Consider the following 20,388-nt stretch of genomic DNA (forward strand, 5'->3'; position numbering starts at 1 on the left):
AGAGGAGAGGAGACAGCCACAACGAAATGTCCTGACTGCATGACGTCTGGGCGTTGTCTATCCTCGACCCGTTCGCATCATGTTGTGTTTAGTTCGAGTGATCAGTTGTTCGTGCTATGTAATTATACTGCTCAACGGGGTTTCGTGTTAGGTTAGGTTTCAAGGAAGTTGATTCAAAGTCCAATGCGTTAGCATTCTTTAGGTAGAATAGACTTTGATCTTTGTATTCCGCGGCCAATTGACTTGGTGACAAGCTAATAACCTTCTTCTTTAGTCCAAAACTTCTGACGAACCATACACACACATAAAAGTGCTGCATCTTTCGCTTCACGTTGAATCGACTCGTCCTCGAGATTTGCATCTCTTACACCCTCATCTTTCAACTTCAGATCACCTCTCTCCAAAGCAGGGCGAACGTGGCGCACCCTTTTGGCATGTACGGCTGCTCGCCCGAGAGAGCCTCAAGGAACCAAACGTCGCCGAGGGTTATTGGTGGTTCGTCACCTGCAGATTCGGTAGGTACTGGTAACTGGTAGTCTACTGCACATCACTTGGAGCGTTTTGGCCGTATCGTATAGGCTCGCTGGCGCTGCTGCACAAACAAACGCTCGTTTGATTCGACCGTCATATTCCCCCCTGTCGGTCTCTGCTCCTGTCGCTACCCTTCTTAGAGCCTACTGCTGTGTAATGTGCGACAGCCATGGGGGGAGGGAACAATAACCTCTCTTTTCTTTTCGGTCTTCTTTTCGCCCGCAGAATATGAGATGGCTTGACAAGGCAGCCGATCCTGACGATTACTCTCTGGATGTGCAATGCGCAATGCCATAGTATAGTAGAAACCTCGACTGGGGGTCTGGTCTGTGTTAGTCTCTCATCTATATCATGGTCCCACGTCCGTCTTGTTCTTTTGCCTCGTCCTTCTTCTTTAGTTTTCTTCTTGTCGATCTCCCTTCTCTTATACAAGGAACCCCTTACTATCTACTCCTTGCTTACCCTATTGCACAACACCAAACCCAAGCTTCACGATTTGGTTCGTGAACAACACTTCATCCTCATCACTAGATAACCTCACTCCCTGACAATTATCACATTCTATCCCATCACCATGTCACACAAGTCATTTGGCGGCTCATCCGTCTACTCGGATGACACCAGCTCGTCAACATGGACAACTACATATGCCAGAGTCCCCAAGAAGCAGCCCATGGCTATCCGTTTTCTGTCTTGGGTTGCCGGTGCACCTCCAGGTGTCACTGCCGTCAAGAAGAGAACCAGAGACTTTGACGATGACCGCTCTGTCCGGTCTGGCGGTTCATCCTTTTCTTACTGGAACGAACCAGAAACACAGCTCTTCTGGGTTGCCCGACCTCACGGGTACTACTACTACGACGGTAGTACTAGCAGCAACAGCAGCGGCAGTAGTAGCGGCAGCAGCCGTAGCAAGAAGAGCGGACGCAGTCGCAAGAGTGGTGGAGGCTCTCGTAAGCACTTTGACGGAGCCGTTCCCCGCCCTCCAGTACAACCCATGGGGATGCCAATGCCGATGCCGATGCCGATGAACGGCGGCCCACCTCCGCCTCCGCCTCCGATGGGCCCACCTATGGACGGAGGATTCGACCCCGGATTCAACGGAGGTTATGATGATGGTGTTTACGATCAAGGACAAGGCCACGATGGTGGCTACGGAGGTGGTTACTCCCCTGCACAGATGAATGGCCCTGCTCCTCCTATGCCACCACCTCCCATGAACGCTCAAATGCCTGAAGCAGGAGCACCTTTCATCAACGTGACTGGTCAAAATCAACCAGGTAATCCTTTCCAGGGCGGAAGTGGTCCCAGGTCAGAGAGTGAATGGAGTTCCGACTGGAGTGATCAAGAAATGTAATGCTAAGAGGAAGCACTTCCTTATGTTTAATGATTGTATATGGGATGTATGGTTAACGACAATTGGGACGGCGAAAGGCGTTATGGGTATTGAATTATTACTTTGTGATTATCTATTGAATATGATGCCTATTCTATTATCTCTTTCTTCTTGAACTTTACCTACTATCTATCTAGGCGTGACTCAAAGTGGCAGAGTGAGGAATAAAGTCAATACAGACTTTGAAAATCGCAAAGAGCCTCCAAATTATCTCTTTCTTCTATCAGTCTATACTGACGTCAGTGAATTGTCAAGATATCAATATGACCAACCAAAAAAAGCCTTGAAGTTTGCCTGTCGACTTACAGTGGCCGTGCCTGTACATCTCGGGTTTGAGCGATGCACACTGTCTGCAGTGTCTGATTTTCCCCATACGCACCAGCCAATCCTCTGGAAACACAGCCTCAGTGGGATCCTAACGGCTAAGTTTCAGTGGACCCCAAGATTCTTCCCCTTATGACTCCCCCCCTGTTAGTTTAGGGTCTAGACTTTGGTTATGACGACAAATTGTCTTTAATGACCGAGACCGAAAGAAATATCCTGAATAGTATTGAAGGCTGAGTTTTACTGGGAAATAATTGCGTTGTCGAATGCAAGATGCAGTCATCATCATACTACGAGCGTTTGTTGCACTAAATGCATGTCGTCTTGTCCAATCTTGGTCTGCTGAAAGAAAAAAAAAGAGGCAACCAGGCCAGGAGATCTATAGACAGTAAGCAATCATCAATTATCAACCTATCAATGCGCATTTCTTGACCAGGTATGTATGTACGCACCGACCAATGATAATACACCTCCTGCTGTGTCAAAGAGTAATGAAAATCAGTGGACCAAAGTACCGACCTGCTGCCTGGCAGTGGATGCTGTGATGCCTAAACGCTGAGGAGAAATCATCATTAATTCCTTTTACCCCACAAATCAAAAGGGCTGTCTATTCCACTTGTGGCACGGCGAGAGGCTTATCAGTGTTCGGGCCCGGGATGTGAGTCAAGACGGGAAGCAGAGTTAACTCTGGCTGTGCTGGTAAGGCTGATGGTCCGCCCTAGCTCATGCAGATATCTGCATGTGCATGTGGATGGATGCCTCTTTACCGACGTATGTACGTACGTATCACGCATCATCATCGCTGAGTATAAAATCTTTACTTTGTCATTCTTTTTATTCTTCTCATCATTCACTCTTCTCTCTTCTGTCATCACAGACTTGGGTTAGACATACTCTTGTTGCAACCACTACTAGGTCACTACATCACGACACACCTCAAGAGATTCATGCTAGGGCCACTCGCCTTCCTTCAAAACATCTCACCTGTCGACAGTATGGATCCTCTAAATTCAACAAGTCCAGGTCCTGGCCAGGATGGCCTACCCAAGGCGCCTTCGCAGTTCGCTATCCTCGACTTCATCTTCCCTGGGTTTTCCACCTTTTCCAGTATCATTCATGCCTATCTAGGCATCGATCTTAATGTCTACATCCCCCTTCTTCTCATCGTATCTGGTATCATGTTTGTCTGGAACTACATTACAGAATACTCCTGGAGCATCATTGGACAGCACCTGATGTCTGCTGTTCGCATTCGCACCGATGACGAAATCTACAACATTGTCATGGCATGGGTTGCAAAGCAACGCTTTTCTCAAGGTTCACGCCGCTTCATGGTCAACACCAACATCAACTCCCGAAGCTGGTTCCTTTATTGTTGGAACGACGACGAGGACGAAGATGAGAGTGAGAGCAGGAAGCCCCTACAATACACCCCCTCGGTTGGCTCCCATTTCTTTTGGTACAAGGGCCACATCCTTCTCTTCGAACGCCATGAGAACCGCGACCGTAGCCCCTTCATGTCCAGTTCAAGCGAGGAACTCTCCATCTCTTGCTTTGGCCGCAACCCACGCATCATCAAGGAGCTCCTCCTAGACGCTCAGGAGCAATACATCAAGAAAGACGAGCAGCAGACCGTCATCTACCGTGGTTCTCTTGGATCAAACGGCGGTGATCCCACCTGGCAGCGTTGCCTGAGCCGAGCCAGTCGTCCTATTTCCACAGTCATCCTCGACGAAAAGACCAAGAGCGAGCTGATCGAGGATGTAACGGATTACCTCAACCCCAACACCCGTCGCTGGTACTCAAACCGTGGTATCCCTTATCGCCGTGGTTACCTTCTCTATGGTCCCCCTGGCACTGGAAAGAGTTCACTGAGTCTTGCTTTGGCTGGCTTTTTCCGCATGCGCATCTACATGGTCAGCCTGAGCTCCATCTTGGCTACTGAGGAGAACCTCGCATCTCTTTTCGCTGAACTCCCCCGTCGCTGTGTTGTTCTGCTGGAAGACATTGACAGTGCTGGTCTCACACACACTCGTGAAGAGAAAAAGGGAGACAACTCAACTGAGACTGAGACTGTGGTCCCTGTCCCCGCCGCTCCTGCCCAGCCTGGTGCTCCCCCTACTACAGCTCCCATGCCCCCAGGCCGCCTCTCCTTGTCTGGTCTTCTCAACATCCTAGACGGTGTTGCTTCTCAAGAGGGCCGTATTCTTATCATGACTACCAACCACTTGGAGAAGCTGGACAAGGCCCTCATTCGACCCGGTCGTGTTGACAAGATTGTCCAGTTCGGTTTGGCTGATGATGAGATGAGCGCCTCCATTTTCCGTGCCATTTATGCTCCTTATGAGGGCGAAGATGTCGATGTGGGAGCAGCCAAGGTTAAGTACCTGGATATCGAGGAAGCTCAGAAGCATGCTGCACTTGCTGAGAAGACTCGCCTTGAGACCCTGGAGCGTATCAGTGCATTGGCCACCAAGTTTGCTGCCAAGATTCCCTCGCTCGAATTCAGCCCTGCAGAGATTCAAGGTCTACTTCTCAAGAACAAGCGCAACCCCGAGGCTGTCATTGACGCTATCGACGACTGGGTTGTTGAGACTAGAAAGGAGAGGAAGCAGAAGGAGATTGAAGCAGCAGAGAAGCGACGCAAGGAGGAGGCCGACGCCATCAAGGCTGAGGCTAAGAAGAAGCGCAAGGAGGAACGCAAGAAGGCCAAGAAGGCCAAGGCCAAGGCTAAGCGCAAGAGCAACGGCGAGAGCTCTGGATCTGATTCTGACTCTGACTCCGATTCTGAGGCTGAGACCAAGTCGGACAACAAGAAGGAGAGTACGGATAAGAAGGACGACAAGACTGCAGACAAGAAGGACGATAAGCCTGCGGATAAGCCCAAGGAGACAGAGGCTGAAGTGGATGAGAAGAAGGATGCCAAGGTGGAGGAGGAGTCTACGGGAGAGTCTAAGCCAAAGGGTACCTCAGACTCTGGATACGACACCCCAAACCCAATTTCATGATGAATACGAATACATACAACGGCATTGGATTGGAGTTTATGAGTCAGATTTGGGATTTCATGGTCAATTAGAATGACTGGTCATTTAGCGAACAGTGAAGTAATACATCAAAAAGTTTCACAATAAGTTTCCGACTATTGGTTCGTGACGTTGTCTGATATGATGACCGTGCATACGAATCTGCCTCAAGAGTTTCATTCTGGCTTACGCTGCACGGATACTGTACATATAAGCTGATAAGAAAATCAGGTGAGCGAACACGAGCGATGACAGGCATTGTTAGCTCCAGCAAAGAGATAGATTCAAGATCGATGCCTGCGTGATCTCCTGTCGGTTAGATCCTACCAGGATCGCTTGGGCCAAGGCAGACAATATATGGGGGAGATGTTTCGATGTAAGACGGAATAACGAAAAAAGCAAACCCCCACGATTGATACTGCACCATCGAATTCGCATAGAAATAAAAGGTTGGCCTGGAATATGACGTATTCGCAACGGGGACTATAGAAATCCTACGATAAGTATGCATGCAAGGGATAAGATGCCGTATGTGATGCGGCTTACATACATACAGCCTGGAAGAAGAAAAAAGCTGAAACTAAATTCGGGTAGGATCTACCCGAATAAGAGAGCGTAGAAGACATCGTAAAGGTATTGCGACGCTGGTTTTGTTATCCAACTTGTGATACATTGATATCGCACCCAGTGTTCTAGATCCCCTCTCTGTCTTGATATGTGTACGTACCGAGCCGTGCACCCGTCTTGAGTGATAATTGACCTCACGGTGGTACCTGAGATGCTTGCTGCACGTTGATTATCTCGGGAGTGTAATATGGCATGTTTTGTGCTTTTAGCGGCTGGCCTAGCTTGATCAGAGTTAGAGAAGTTGTGTTTGACCCACGCCGATGAACGGAATGCGGCGGTTGAGTGATTGATAAAGTGATGCCCGACATATTGCATTGTCACAAGCTTGGGAAAGGGTTGTATATGAGGTAATAAGGGATAAACCGGGAGAATGATGCTGGAGATGGGGACATGCCGAGATGCCTTATGATGGTTCATCAACCCAAGGGTAGGTATGTATGTCATGTTGCAGTTACCTTGGGGACTCAGGCCAGTCACAGCAGTGATTTTTTCACTTTAATCCAGTAAAGTACCTGTAAAGGATCATGAAACATGTCAATGGCACATAGAAGCCGAAAGGAAGACTCCTAAGTACGCAGGAAGTGGGACCTTGAGTGATATAGCATCCATTGTTCTCAGAGTGTCCGTACCTAGCTCACAAAGTACCAAGATAGTTTGTAAACAGTTCCAGTGAGACACACATCATTAGCGCAGAATCTCGTATTCTAATAGAAAGACACAATCTGCAGGACGTCATTTCAATACGTGCCGTACCGAACGTCATGTTGAATGGCTGCAAGGGACGAGTTTGATGAAGAATATCAAAAAGCCGTTGTCAACTGAAGACGAACCAAATAGGATTAGCGTTGGTGTATCAAGGCCCCCCTGTCTAGCGGCCAAGTCCCCTGGAAAAGCAATGGACGGGTTCTCGATTCTGGGCCTGACTTATTTCCTTGGGCCTCTTTTTTTCTTCTTCTCTTTTTCGTTTTGGTGGAGTTTGGAGTGTGGCGATGGAAGGTTCGTCCGCGAACCGGAGGGTTCAGATGGATCTGATAAGAAAAAAATCTTGATTGAAACTGTGTCCACTTGTACAGAAATGGAAAAGTAGATACATCTCAGCACCTGGTAGGTAATGTACTACTCAGGTTGGTTAGCAGGTACTCAAGAGATATCCTCTAAGTGCAGATCAAGGAATCTAGCAAACAAGCCCGTCTCAACAATTGCTTTGAAAGCTATTAGATGATCACATAAATTAACCATTAAAACAACATAGATCGACAAGGCTTTCCTTGCCGTGATTAATTACCCCAATATCAAGCCAAGCCACCGAATTGCCCATGTTGATTCAACTACTAAGAAACTAGTAACACAGCCGCTTGTCGTGTTCGTGTTTCCAACAGTAACAACAGGTCAAGTCAGGTACAGAGAGAGGTTCAACCAACGAGACTACTTACGGTACAGCGACTTATACCCGTCCATAGTCCCACCTATCAGCGGCCAATCCACTCCCACCACAACAATCCTAAATTGGACGGGGGGCAGAGAGATAACTTTGTTGCACTATGTACATTTTACATGCGCCCCTGACAGTTGGTAGAGAGAAGGCGACATGTGCTGCAAGTAGAACGGGAGGGTATGTATCAAGACTGAGAAGAAACAAAAAAAGAAAAGAAAAGTCTCCTGCAGTCAGAGGTGAGCTGAGGTAAGGTCATGATGGATGGCGCTTGAATAACATCCCGAGTCATAACAGGACGGGGCATGGCTCGGTGAAACTCATGATGGAAGGCGGTACAGTAACTACTACACAGATAGTAGATATAGGCCTACCGTATAAAAGAACAATATGAAACAATTGTTGTCTACACGGTCAAAGCTTGTCCTTGTCAGACTATTCTACCCGTGCTTCCTTTATCCCATCATGACAACAATCAAAACAGCACAACACAACAATTCATACCCGGAAACGACCAGCCAATCCAATTACACGACAAGCCAACAGTGCAGCGTCTGTCCAGTGGAAAAAGGCAAAGGGCGGTGAAAAACTTGATACCTCTGAACCCAACTAAGTTACCCAACAATAGCAGGTCACTCGCGTCCACTCACCCCGCCAGAACCTTAGGTACTGGCTGGCCTGGCTGGCCTAGTAGGCTGGAGCCTTGTAATCACACCCCATATCCTCCCTCCATCCATCATGAACACTCTTTATTAAAGTGTGTACCTACTCCTACTACTACTCTTCAACGACACGACACGACACGACCACCTCACACCTACAGCAACTAAACCCAGAACCCGCAATCTCGCGCATTCGTTCCGGCTACCCCCTTCCCTTGTCCTGCTGTCGGTCGACTTATTATAAGTCATCTCCACATCCTCTTCTTCCTTCTTATTAACTTCTCTTCCCATCTCTTCTCTTTGTTCGACTTCCTCCTCTCTTTCTCTTCCCCCCACCAACCGACTTCACCCCTCCAAAGTCTTTAAACATGTCTTCTCGTCCTCAGAACATTGGCATCAAGGCCATTGAGCTTTACTTCCCTAGCCAGGTAAGCTGAGATATACCCCCTTTATGCTGTGGCGACCTCAATGCTCTGCTGCTTCTGCTGCTAGCAATTGCTGTCGTCGTTGAATGTTTGCCCCTCACCCAAAACCAAACTTTTTGGCGGCTGCGACAGAGGAGCAAAAAAAGTCCCTGCGTTTAGTTATTACTTCTCGTGTTCGGGTTCCTGGTCGTGTGCCCCTCCATTACCTTGTCCAGATTGTGCCCCTCATAAATCCCCCAACGCTCGAGAACGCCTCTTTTCATCATGACCCTGGCTAACCACAATCTTACTCCCTTTTAGTATGTTGATCAGGTCGAGCTTGAGAAGTTTGATGGCGTTAGCGCCGGAAAGTACACCATTGGCCTTGGCCAGACCAAGATGAGCTTCTGCGACGATCGCGAGGGTGAGTTTACTACTGTCCCGTTCCTCACCGTCCCCTGAAAAAAGATCATCTTTTTTTAGCGCGACCATCCTCACCGCGTTCTACGAAATCCCACATTCATGATGCCATTGGATCACCGCTAACAGACATGCCCCCTCAGATATCTACTCTTTCGCTCTTACCGCTACCTCGAAGCTCCTCAAGAACTACAACATCGACCCCAACTCGATTGGTTTCCTCGAGGTTGGTACCGAGACTCTTCTCGACAAGTCCAAGTCGGTCAAGAGTGTGCTTATGCAGCTCTTTGGCGACAACACCAACATCGAGGGTGTCGACACCATCAACGCCTGCTACGGTGGTACCAACGCTGTTTTCAACGCCATCAACTGGGTTGAGTCTTCTGCCTGGGACGGTCGCGATGCTATCGTCGTTGCCGGTGATATCGCTCTCTACGCCAAGGGCAATGCCCGCCCCACTGGTGGTGCCGGTGCCGTCGCTCTCCTGATCGGCCCCAACGCCCCCATTGTTGCTGAGCCCGGTCTGCGTGGTACCTACATGCAGCACGCCTACGATTTCTACAAGCCCGACCTTACCAGCGAGTACCCCTACGTTGATGGTCACTACTCCGTCAACTGCTACAGCAAGGCTCTCGATGCCGCCTACCGCGCCTACTGCAAGCGTGAGGCCAAGCAGGCCAATGGCACCAACGGCGTCACCAACGGCGATGCCTCTCCCAAGACCGGCCTCGACCGTTTCGACTACATGGCTTTCCACTCTCCCACTTGCAAGCTTGTCCAGAAGTCTTATGCTCGTCTTCTCTACCACGACTACCTCGCCAACGCCGACTCTCCCGTCTTCGCTGAGGTCGCTCCTGAGCTCCGTGACATGGACTACGAGAAGTCCCTGACCGACAAGGTTGTTGAGAAGACCTTCATGACTCTCACCAAGAAGCGCTTCCAGGAGCGTGTCAACCCCGCCATCCAGGTCGCCACCAACTGCGGTAACATGTACTGTGGTAGCGTCTGGAGTGGTCTCGCCAGTTTGATCAGCGTTGTCGACAACAAGGATCTTGAGGGCAAGCGAATTGGCCTCTTCAGCTACGGCTCCGGTCTTGCTGCCAGTTTCCTGTCTTTCCGCATCAACGGTAGCGTTGACAAGATCTCCGACGTGTTGAACATTCCCTCTCGTCTCGAGTCCCGTCGTGCCGTCCCCCCTGAGACCTACGACCAGGTAAGAAACAAATCACTGTCTGTTTATTGAATAAATGCTAACTATGTATTTAGATGTGTGACCTCCGAAAGCAGGCCCATCTCCAGAAGGACTACACCCCCAAGGGTGACCCTTCAACTATCCTCCCTGGTACTTACTACCTGACCAAGGTTGACGATATGTTCAAGCGTGAGTACGCTATCAAGGAGTAAAGAACTCTTTTTTTGATAGCCTCACAACACTTTTACTACTCGCTCACCTTTTGGTACGGGAACTTTTTTGCTTCTAGACCTGGTTGAACTACAGTCACGAACCAGGATCAAGAGCATATCATGAACATGATGACTACAATGGGAGAAAACTAGACGCATTGGGAAGAGGAATGCAACGGGACGATAGAAGCGCATCCCGTGTGGTGGAGACTGATACTGAGACCCCTAATTGAGCCAGCAATGACGGTCATTGAGAGCTTGTGTACATAACGGGGATACAGTCTCCCCTGGAAGATATAGCAGAGGCCATAGACATGATCAATTGGTGCTTAGAAGAAATTACCGCAATTGGAATATAGAAAGAAATGTATTTCCAACAATCAAGTGCACTCTAACTCGTCTATTGTTGATACATCTAACCGTTGCCATTCGAGAACATACTCTAGGCCTTATCTCTTTATCTTACAGAACTCTATTTCATTTATACAACAAGCACGGGTATTCATCTATTTCTCCTCCTTGTACTTCCACTCCGCATGTCGGTGGAGCATGTAATCCTTGCTCTGGATGCCCTTCCAGATGCCGTAAAGTCCACCCAGAGGGGGCTTGCTCTTGAGGGAGCGCTTCCACTTCTGACGTTCTTCCCTTCGAGCTTCAACATCGACCTTGACCTTGTCGTGGACAGTAGGCAGTGTTTCAGCGTGGTACTTCTTTCGAAGATTCTCATACCATTCTCGGCCGTACAACTTCCAGAACTCCTCTTCGTTGTAGTATGTATGCGCATAAAGCCACTTCAGACCACCAAGCTCAACGAGCTTGTCCTCGAGAGCACGGTTCTTGGTGACAAATTCCTCTGGATCAGAAGGACCCCAGCCCCAAAGACCGATGTTTAGGGATGGTGGGGTCGTCACGGTACCGTCAGCAGCAGTGGTTGTTTCGCCGGTGTGAGGGTGGAAGGTCGGTGGGGCTGTCTGCTTCAAGGGGCAGAGCCAGAGGGGCCAGATGTTGAAGTTCTCAGCAGTGTAGTCAACGAATGTCTCGGCAGTCTTGTAGGGAAGACCCAGATCCTGGACGATAAAGCGAGCGGATTCGCCGCTGCCGTGGAGAGCGCGGTATAACATACGGGTGTGCAGAAAGTCGTCGAGGAACCAGCGGAAGAATCGTGTGAAAGGAACGCCCTTGAAGTAGGTGAACGCAGCAGCTCCAACCCAGAAACCACCTCTATCATAACGGAAGAAGTACTCGGCGAGGGGGATGTAGTCAACAGGAGAGGTAGATTCAGGAGAGACAACAGGACCGGCAGAGGGGACATTACGAGTGCGATCTTGAACATGGAGGTAGTACCAGGGATCCCAAGCACCACTAAAGGTCTGGGGCTTGATATCGGCGGGCTTGTCATCAGTCAGGGTACCAATAACAACGACACCGTGATCTTTGGAGAAAAGGATGCCGTCCACGTAGTCGTTGGAAGGGTTCTCGGTCTCGGCGCGGATACGAGCGACAGCTTCGGCGACACTGCTGGTTCGGTGGTAAGTCGTCTTGACATACTTCTTGGCCTCTTGTAGTTGAAGCTCAAGAAGTGTCGTCATGCCCAGAGAACCAACAGCGCCAGCAGCACCGCGAAACAGATCAGCGTTCTCCTCCCGCGACGCACGCACAACCTCTCCGTTTCCGAGGATCATCTCAGCCCAATTGACCGTATCGTTGAAGAAACCATGCTTAAAAGAGGAACTCTCTCCCGCCGTGCCCGCGAAACCTCCTCCAGCTGTGATACCGGGAAACTCCATAACCACAGGCGGCACGAGGCCATGCTTGAGGGTGGACTCGACGAGCTTGTCCATGGGGACATTGGGCTCCACGAGGGCAGTGCGGGTAGCCCTGTCGACCTGGAGGACATTGCGGAGGGCGCTGATGTCGACGACGGGCTTGCCTGCCGTCTGGGGCCGTGTGCTGTTGGTGCTGCCGTGGAAGATGCGGTAGGGCTCGCGGCGCTCGAAGAAGCCGCGGACGGCCGAGGCGATGGAGGTGACGGCCTTTTTGTGGCGCTCCATCATTTCTGGCGAGGCAGCCTCGGGAGAAGTGAAGCTGGGACTGGTGCGACGAGTTGGGTCTGGCTCGTCGGGTTTGTCTCGAGGTTCAGAGATCAGCGACATTTCGTCCGACTATAAAACGTTTGGTGGGTCCGTTTTACGAACATCCGTTGCGGGCCGGTCTCGGGATCAGTGGAGGCGGAGCCGGAGATAATAAATAGACGGACTGTTAGAGAGGATGGATATTTGGATGAAGCAATTGGTGTTTGTGAAACTAGATGAGAGATGTGGATGAATGTTGGGATGTAACAGTCTTGGCCTCGTATGTTCCGAACGTGCCGGTTGTCGTAAGTTTCAGTTGCTACGTAAGTGTGTAAGTAAGACAGCCCAGGATCAATGTCACGTAGTTGAATACAATCTTGAATATTAATTAACAAGAGAAATATGTATATATAAAATAATTAAACAAAGTCTCTTATATCCAACCTTTATCATATCCATCATGTAATGCACTTCGCTTACTCCCACAATGCTGCAACTGCCAATACCCATCACAGCTTAGCCATGGGTATCTCTATATCCCCATCTTCCAACCCTGTTTTATGCAATACCCTTTGTCTGAACTCCTTTTCTGAAGCATCACTCAATTGATCAAACCTCAACGGCGCCTCCTCACAAGTCTTGGACTTGATCATGACAGCACTCGACTCAATGCCTCCAGGATTCTCAACCGCTGCACTTATAAACGACGCCCATCCGTTGTAACAGCGCGGCGTGGCGGGAGCATTGCGCAGCATCATCGCAAAGCAATGCGGCATGCCCTCGTATTCCTCAAAAACCACCCGTACCCCGTCGGCTTCGAGTTGGCGCGCGAGGTACTTGTCCTCGTACGCGAGAATCTCCCATCCCGTGCAGAGGTAGATGGGCGGCGCCCCTTTCCAGCTGCGCGCCATCACAAGAGAGGCCAGTGGATGGGCGGCGAGCTCGTCGGCGACGTACAGGTTGCGTCTTGGTGGGTTTGCCGGCCATGCCTTGCAGGGAGGTATCGCGAGCTGATTCACGTTCTCGGGCTTGGGGAGATAGTCGAATGGTGTTGGCGTGGATGCTTCCCACGTCGGAGAGCTTTGTGTAACGTCCAGCCATGGAGAGTTTAGTGCCAAGCCAGCTGGCAAGGGAACCTGGCGTAGTTCGCCGTGCCACAAGATTGGAGAGTCCTGTCGTCGGAGTTCGAGGATGAGTTGAAGTAGCGCGAGTGAAAGATTGCCGCCAGCGCTATAAGTTTGTCAGTCAGTACTTGTAATACACTAGAGCCTGGACTCGAGACATACCTGTCACCAGCTATCACTATATGCTCTGGTTGCACAGGGTCGTGGTAAGCATCTGGAGGTGGGTACAGCAAAGTGAAATAAGACACAAACGCATCCAGCAACGCCGCAGGGAACGGATGCTGAGGCGCAAGACGATATCGCACAGAGTAGCACCGACCACCCGTCAACTGGGCCAGCTTCTTCGTCGTAGGACGATGTGTAGCTGGGTCACAGAGATAGTAAGCGCCGCCGTGCAAGTACAGCACAGTTGTTGGACGCTTGCAGTCCCGCATCATGCCGTGATACCTCTCCCGCTCCGACACGTCAGGCAACGGAGCGCCACTGGATACACCACTCCGGTAGCCGGTCCACTCGGCCTCGACATCAACCAGGTCGGGAACGGGGGCTCGGCAGGTGGAGCCTCCGGTGTGTTGGAGGGCGGCGATGAGGGCATCGCGGATTGATGTCTCGGGAGGTGGTGGGCTGGCGTACTTGCTAACCCATATACGACCCTTGATTCCAGGATCGCGGAGAGTAAGTTCTTGGACTGCGGATATACTACGGGGGGTTTTGGGTGTGAGTATAACGCGGAGACAGGCGATTATGAGGGCGCTTCGAAGGTCGAGGTGCTTGGATGCATCGGAGAGGTGAAGGACGTGTAAGAAGGATTGGCGAAGAATAAGGGGGAGTAGTGGAACGACTATGCGTATCGTTTCAAGATTCATCTTGAGGAAGTTTGAGGATTGTAGAAGTAGAGGTAGTCGGGCTGTATTTAAGTTGCAGTTGTGAGTGAGTGATAATACAAGTGATTCAGCTCGTGCCAGCTGAGTCTTGATGCCAGTGAAAAGAGGCTTGACACTGCCAACGCACTGCGACAACTTGAAAGCCCAAATAATTCAAGTATGTCACCAAAGTGAAAAGCAATGCGAGAAAAGGTGTGCTGGCAACAGAGGGGGTAGTAGAAAGAGAATGAGTGAGTGAGTGAGTGATGAGTTGTCGTACAGTGGCTATAAGTCAACAAAGAGTCGGGAACTCTTGCAAGGCCTAATGCAATTCTTCTCCACGCCAAGACCAATCACACGTTCTATACAAGGTTTGAAACCCGTGTCAAAAGTCCAGGTAAGGTATGGGTGGTTTTCTAAGAATCCATGACACTTCTTGCTTTGCCACTTTTTTGTAAGTGTGCCGCCAGATGGGGGTGGGAGGGATATGCCTCGGTTTGTTTTTAACAGCAAAAGGGTTCATGCAAGAATGGAAATATGTATACAACCCAACAAAGATGCAAAGAAAAGTCACAAGTTACACAGAAAACGAAGCCAATAGGTCAATAAAAGATCCTCCAAGTCAAGGCAGGTGATGGATGGGTGGTCTAATAAGCCTCGGCATAGGAAATGGGGCTACTGCACTCAACCGTTTGAGGAGGTTAGAAGTGAGTATCTAATGTTGGGATGACAGTTTCTACTACTGCTTTAGATTGAGATGGACCCCTTCGGTAATTTGACACACGGCAAAGAAGGTTTGGAAATCATACTCGACCTTCCGATTAATGCGTTGGCAGCGTTTTTTGTTAGTGGTGATGTTTCCAGACTCAACCCAAAACGGTAATTCTTGCGGAAGCTTTCAAGGTTGAGTGCATGCAGAGTTAGCAGGGGGATGCATGTAAGCGCGACGCAAGCGCGAGAGGTCGATATACGGATACTAAATACTGACTAGAGAGATAATCACACCTTGGCACGAGCCTTTAATTCAAGTTTGATACATAATGTCTGCATAAGTTAAAACGTAAGGATAGATCAACAATAAACAATAAATTAATGTATGCGTTACGAATCCAATAATATTCATCACATGTACGTACATAGTTGCAATATTCAAAGTATGATATTTAATATGATAACGCTGCAACACCATCTCGTAACCCCCATATTACCCCAAAACTATAGATGCATAAAGTACTATACAATTAAGTGAACTAAACTCCAGTACTTTTTCAAGAGCTTGAACTTGCGCCAGCCTTGGACTCGTCGGCCTTGACTTGAGTCGAAGAAGTATCATTCTGGTTGGCCATGGCCATCTGCCAGGCCGGAATAGATTTCTTGCCCGTCATGTTGGCAAGAGGGGAGGATGAACGGTTAAGCTGAGGAGCGGAGGGGAATGTTGGCTTGGGAACCTCGGCCACAGGGGTAGTGGTGGCCGACTGAACTGCCGCCTTTTCTCCGTTGATCGGAGCAGCAGAAGTAGAAGCACCAGGAGTAGGAGCAGCGGCAGCAGGAGTGCCCACGCTACCGCCAGCATTTCGCATGTAGTTCATGGTTGAGGAGCTCGCGGTGGCGCTGCGCTGAGAAACCAATGTCTTGAGGCTGGTAAGCTCACTGTTGATTTCGCGCAGGCGGTTATCAGTCAGGGACTTTTGGTTCTCGAGAGCCTTGGGAATCGCGTCCTTGAGAGACTGGACCTCGTCCCTGATTCGGTTCGCATCGTCCTCGCGTCGTCGGTTGGAAGCCTTGAGATCAGTCATAACTGTCTCGAGATCCGCGATCGCCGTATCTAGCTTCTCGGTTCTCTCCTTCTCGGCATTCTTTAAGCTCTCCGTATCCTTTGCAAGTTGCTCAACCAGTGTAAAAGCTCGGTCGAACTGGTCCTCGATTGATTTCTTGTCCTGTTCTAGCTTCTCCGGTGTCGGGGGTGCTACATTGGGGTATACGTAACGCTGGTCGCATGTTAGCTTATATCGTCGAAGTAGTCGCGTTTCCAAAATCATACCTTGCCGAGCTCGTAGAGACCATAAGACACTCCTCCAACTACCGTAGCCATGATGAACCAATCCCTCCAGTCCCTGCGCGGAGGAGGTGGTGGTGGTTGCCAGGCATGTTGTGGATAGGGGGGATAGTATTGTTGACCAGGAGGAGGGCCGGCGGGCGCGCTGGGAAAGGGCGCACTGGGAGCTGCTGGTGCGCTGCCACCTGTTCGAGATAGCGCGACGTCGATTTCCTCTTGCGTCAAGTTCTTGCTTCGAAGGAACGAGATGCGGCTTTCGACCGATGATGACGCGACGCTTGGGTCTTGTAGAACTGCAGCAGGTTAGTCGGCGCATTCGGCATTGCTGTCGCGAAAGGGTTACTGACATTGAATCTGTTCAGGAGTTAGCATTTCCGGTTTCCGATTGAATGGCTGGGAGCAAGGGATATACTCACTGCAGAGGTCACTAGATCCTCGCGGATAGACATGATTGATAATATTCAGCCGTCAGACGGCTCTCACTTCATCAACAGAGTCGCAATGGATAAATATGAAAGAAGGAACTCCAAAACAGACTCGATCGGTGATGATGGAAATGTTATAAGCATGTGCCTGGATTGTCTGCGGAGGCCGGACCGTGGAGTTCAATAACGTGGAGGCGTGGAGTCGGGAGCGTGACCGATCTGGACCGAGGCTTGCAGTTTATCGACCTGCCGAGTAGGTACGTACCTTCCCTGCCGACCGTCCCAAACGTGCCTGCCCAAACGGTTGTATCGCGCATGTAGCTCAAAGTTGCGATCACGTGCAACGTCAATTGATTACTTGCCAGCTCAAAACAAAGACTCCACCTGCAACCACGTTAAACCTTGGACCAATCAGACCGTTTACATACTTTGTTTACTTTCCGCCCGAGCAACAGTTTTGTAACGCCCAATCTCCCGTACTTCGTTAGAGTTACGCATTTTCACATCCCACCTTGCATCACTAACAACTATTACGACGATAACCAACCCACGCACGCCGCAACACACCACACTCGAATAAACTGCGCATGCATACCATTGCAGTCGCATAGTGTTCCTTTCGTCAGAACATGTCCCAAGATACGGGCCTTTGGAGCGTCCGTAGACCCAGAGAGGTGCGACACCCCGACTATTCCCACCAGCTTATGCGCCGCTGGCAAAACATTGTTCACACTTCACTTTGACCGATAATCTGACTCGACATAGACCCTCGGAGGTATTAGTGCAAACAGCGCCATTCCTCAGCCCGGTTCGACTATGAAGCGATCCAGCTCGAATATTGGCGGCAACTACCCGGGCAGCCATGTGCGCTCCATGTCGGGATCTAGGCATTCCCTTGCCATGCCGCGCCCTAGCCAGCCCATGTTCCAACGATCATCCTCAGGAACAAACCTCGTAGACCTCGGTCTTTCCTCAGTGAAGCGTTCCTCGTTTGCGCCGAAATCGACATTCACTCCCGGAACCGCAACCAAGCGAGCTTCTACTGATGGCGACCGACGAAGCAGCGTATACCGACCCCGTCAATCTACTGTGCCGGCGGTTAGTCACCACCAGAGTTTCTTTCAGACGACCCCTGCGCCTGCTGGTGTTCCCCGCGATCCTCGACCTCTAAAAGACCGCTCTTTCCAGGCCCGGATTGGACAGGAGATTATGGAATACATGGTTCAACACAACTTTGAGATGGAAATGAAGCACGTTCTTTCACAAAATGTTTTGAAATCACCGACACAAAAGGACTTTAACTATATGTTTCAGTGGCTTTATCACCGCATCGATCCCAGCCACAAGTTTCAAAAGAATATCGACCAGGAGGTTCCTCCTCTATTGAAACAGATGCGATATCCATTCGAGAGGAGCATTACAAAGAGTCAAATTGCTGCTGTGGGAGGACAGAACTGGAGTACATTTCTTGGTCTGCTTCACTGGATGATGCAACTTGCTCAAATGCTCGACGGTTACGTGAACTGCCAGTATGACGAAGCTTGTATGGAGGCCGGCATTGATGTCAGTGGTGACCGCATTATCTTCGACTTCCTCAGCAACGGTTACCGAGACTGGCTAGCTATGGATGAAGAACTAGGCGACGAAGAAGCCGAACGTGTTTTGGCACCTCATGTTCAATCCATGGCAGCTGCTTTCGAACGATCAAACTCAAAGTACACATCCGAACTTGACATGCTTGAGGCCGAAAACGCGCGACTTCTCAAAGAAATCGAAGATTTAGAAAAGTCGACGCCAGACCCCGCAGTTCTTGATCACCACTTCAAGATTATGGAAGAGGACAAGGTCAAATTTGAGGAGTACAATGCGCTGGCAATGCAACGGTCCGAGAAGTACGAGAGCCGGTCTCAGGTTCTACAAGAAGAACTCGATAAACTTTTAGAAGAACTCCAAGAAGCCGACGAGGAGCGACGTAGCTTGCAAAAGGCGGTTGATGCTCAAGGTATCAGCATGCAGGATATTGACCGCATGACTGCTGAACGGGAGCGGTTGCAAAGGGGCATCGAGTCTGCCAGCCAACGACTGGAAGAAGTGAAGAAAAAGGTTTCGGAGCGAGAAGCAGAGGCGAGTCGAAAACTAGACGAGTTGGAACAGATGGTTGATCGATACAACACAATGGCGTATCAGATCGCATTAATCCCCTCGACAGCAGCCAATGCCAAGGGCAGGGAGTTTGAACTCCAAGTTACGGTGGCAGACGACTCCGACTTTACTACTTCCATAATGAAGTCAGGGCCATCATCAGCGGATCGTCTTGTAGTTGATTCTACCACTGGACATCAGGCAGGCCACATACTCAATTTGGACCTCCGAGGTAAAATCCGCAACAGCTTCATTTCGCTTCGCAAGGAGATCTCGGATCGACGAGCTACAGCAATGGACGAGATGATCAAGGACCACGACCTACTAGATGGCATCAAAGAAGCCATTGAAGATCGACGTGGCGAGGTCGAGGCTCTCAATCATCGTGTTCGCGCAGCTGAAGAAGAGTACGAAAAGACAAAGGAAGTCACAACAGCTCAGAAGCTGGCCTCTGATGCACACATCGAAAAGATGGAGAAGGAGCTGTCTCGTATGCGAGCCGGTTTATCCGAGAACGTTCAGATCCTGGAACAGCGCGAAATCAACACAACGATAGAGTAAGTGAAACCTTGATCTAGAGTCGACGTGACACGTACTAACTAAAAAATCAGGTATGAACAGCTTGTGCTTCAAGCCAACGCTCTTCGAGAGGAGCTTCATACGGAGATTGACCGAATGCTCAACGATGTCATAAAGTTCAAGATCCATGTCCAAAAGAGCCTTGACGATTACGAAGGTTTTGTGACGGAGGAACTCGAAAAGGAGCTCGGTAGCGACGAGATGCAAGAGGACACTCAACGAATGGATATGTAAAGCAATCTTTCAAGACGCTTATGATGACGATTAATGCTTCGGGCGGCCTTTTTTGTTTTCCGGCGTTTGGCTGAGATGATGGATAATTACAACAAGTTGCGTCTGGCTGGTCCGTGTCTATATTACGCTTCTTTTACTCTTGTTGTGGATAATTACTGGATGAGGGTACCTTTTGATGAGAGCGAGCTTGAGTTGAGCGTGGAAGGGCATGTTAATAGTTGGTTGATACCTGGTTGTTTTTTTGGTGTTTTTCAAGAAAGGATACCACGAGCCTGCTTGAGAGAGCTGGGCCTTGATGAACAAGTTATAGTTGTAAAAAAGCATAAAGAGATATTGTTCCTGCTGAGTCTGACTTGACTTGGCAATGTTGTATTATTCGTAAACCTGAGTGTCATGACAGTGACAGAGAAGGGGCCGTGCAAGGGCACCACATGGCCATGGCAGGGGTGATAAACACCTTGTCAGGGGTGTCACCCATGGTAAGGCTGCTTTTGCGGTTTGATCATCTTACTGCTGCGGCTCATCTAGTACTATGCAAGTTAGTACCTAGGTGGTATCCGTACTCCGTGCGCAGTATGTAGTTCGCAGTTGACGACAAGACAAGAATCAGGACCAGCGGAAGCTGTAACCGTGATTTCGGCAAATTAGCAGCTAATTCTAATAACCAAAA

At 49.7% G+C, this 20,388-nt stretch overlaps 7 protein-coding genes across 7 annotated transcripts, besides 5 other annotated features; 4 read left to right on the forward strand and 3 right to left on the reverse strand.

Moving 5' to 3' along the window:
- Positions 1–1,105: 1,105 nt before the first annotated feature.
- FPSE_09660 (uncharacterized protein) lies at positions 1,106–1,885 on the forward strand (the record flags this gene model as incomplete). Its single annotated transcript, XM_009262777.1, has 1 exon — positions 1,106–1,885. One exon carries the CDS (start codon positions 1,106–1,108, stop codon positions 1,883–1,885), a length of 780 nt encoding a protein of 259 aa, XP_009261052.1.
- Positions 1,390–1,463: a microsatellite.
- Positions 1,886–3,243: 1,358 nt separating the features above from the next.
- FPSE_09659 (uncharacterized protein) lies at positions 3,244–5,256 on the forward strand (the record flags this gene model as incomplete). The annotated part of the gene is made up of 1 exon (XM_009262776.1): positions 3,244–5,256. The coding sequence occupies one exon, from the start codon at positions 3,244–3,246 to the stop codon at positions 5,254–5,256; it is 2,013 nt and encodes a 670-aa protein (XP_009261051.1).
- A 2,864-nt stretch (positions 5,257–8,120) lies between these two features.
- Positions 8,121–8,140: a microsatellite.
- A 113-nt stretch (positions 8,141–8,253) lies between these two features.
- Positions 8,254–8,326: a repeat region.
- Positions 8,327–8,363: 37 nt separating this feature from the next.
- FPSE_09658 (uncharacterized protein) lies at positions 8,364–10,223 on the forward strand (the record flags this gene model as incomplete). The annotated part of the gene is made up of 4 exons (XM_009262775.1): positions 8,364–8,423; positions 8,721–8,823; positions 8,963–10,032; positions 10,086–10,223. 4 exons carry the CDS (start codon positions 8,364–8,366, stop codon positions 10,221–10,223), a joined length of 1,371 nt encoding a protein of 456 aa, XP_009261050.1.
- A 506-nt stretch (positions 10,224–10,729) lies between these two features.
- FPSE_09657 (uncharacterized protein) lies at positions 10,730–12,376 on the reverse strand (the record flags this gene model as incomplete). The annotated part of the gene is made up of 1 exon (XM_009262774.1): positions 10,730–12,376. The coding sequence occupies one exon, from the start codon at positions 12,374–12,376 to the stop codon at positions 10,730–10,732; it is 1,647 nt and encodes a 548-aa protein (XP_009261049.1).
- Positions 12,377–12,804: 428 nt separating this feature from the next.
- Positions 12,805–14,285, reverse strand: FPSE_09656 (uncharacterized protein; the record flags this gene model as incomplete). The annotated part of the gene is made up of 2 exons (XM_009262773.1): positions 12,805–13,525; positions 13,582–14,285. The coding sequence occupies 2 exons, from the start codon at positions 14,283–14,285 to the stop codon at positions 12,805–12,807; spliced, it is 1,425 nt and encodes a 474-aa protein (XP_009261048.1).
- Positions 14,286–14,527: 242 nt separating this feature from the next.
- Positions 14,528–14,554: a microsatellite.
- Positions 14,555–15,550: 996 nt separating this feature from the next.
- Positions 15,551–16,787, reverse strand: FPSE_09655 (uncharacterized protein; the record flags this gene model as incomplete). Its single annotated transcript, XM_009262772.1, has 4 exons — positions 15,551–16,270; positions 16,324–16,631; positions 16,686–16,692; positions 16,755–16,787. 4 exons carry the CDS (start codon positions 16,785–16,787, stop codon positions 15,551–15,553), a joined length of 1,068 nt encoding a protein of 355 aa, XP_009261047.1.
- Positions 15,788–15,834: a microsatellite.
- A 605-nt stretch (positions 16,788–17,392) lies between the features above and the next one.
- FPSE_09654 (uncharacterized protein) lies at positions 17,393–19,718 on the forward strand (the record flags this gene model as incomplete). Its single annotated transcript, XM_009262771.1, has 3 exons — positions 17,393–17,488; positions 17,529–19,462; positions 19,517–19,718. The coding sequence occupies 3 exons, from the start codon at positions 17,393–17,395 to the stop codon at positions 19,716–19,718; spliced, it is 2,232 nt and encodes a 743-aa protein (XP_009261046.1).
- Positions 19,719–20,388: the final 670 nt, after the last annotated feature.

Source organism: Fusarium pseudograminearum, chromosome 4 (assembly GCF_000303195.2).
Source record: "Fusarium pseudograminearum CS3096 chromosome 4, whole genome shotgun sequence".
Classification (NCBI taxonomy): domain Eukaryota; kingdom Fungi; phylum Ascomycota; class Sordariomycetes; order Hypocreales; family Nectriaceae; genus Fusarium; species Fusarium pseudograminearum.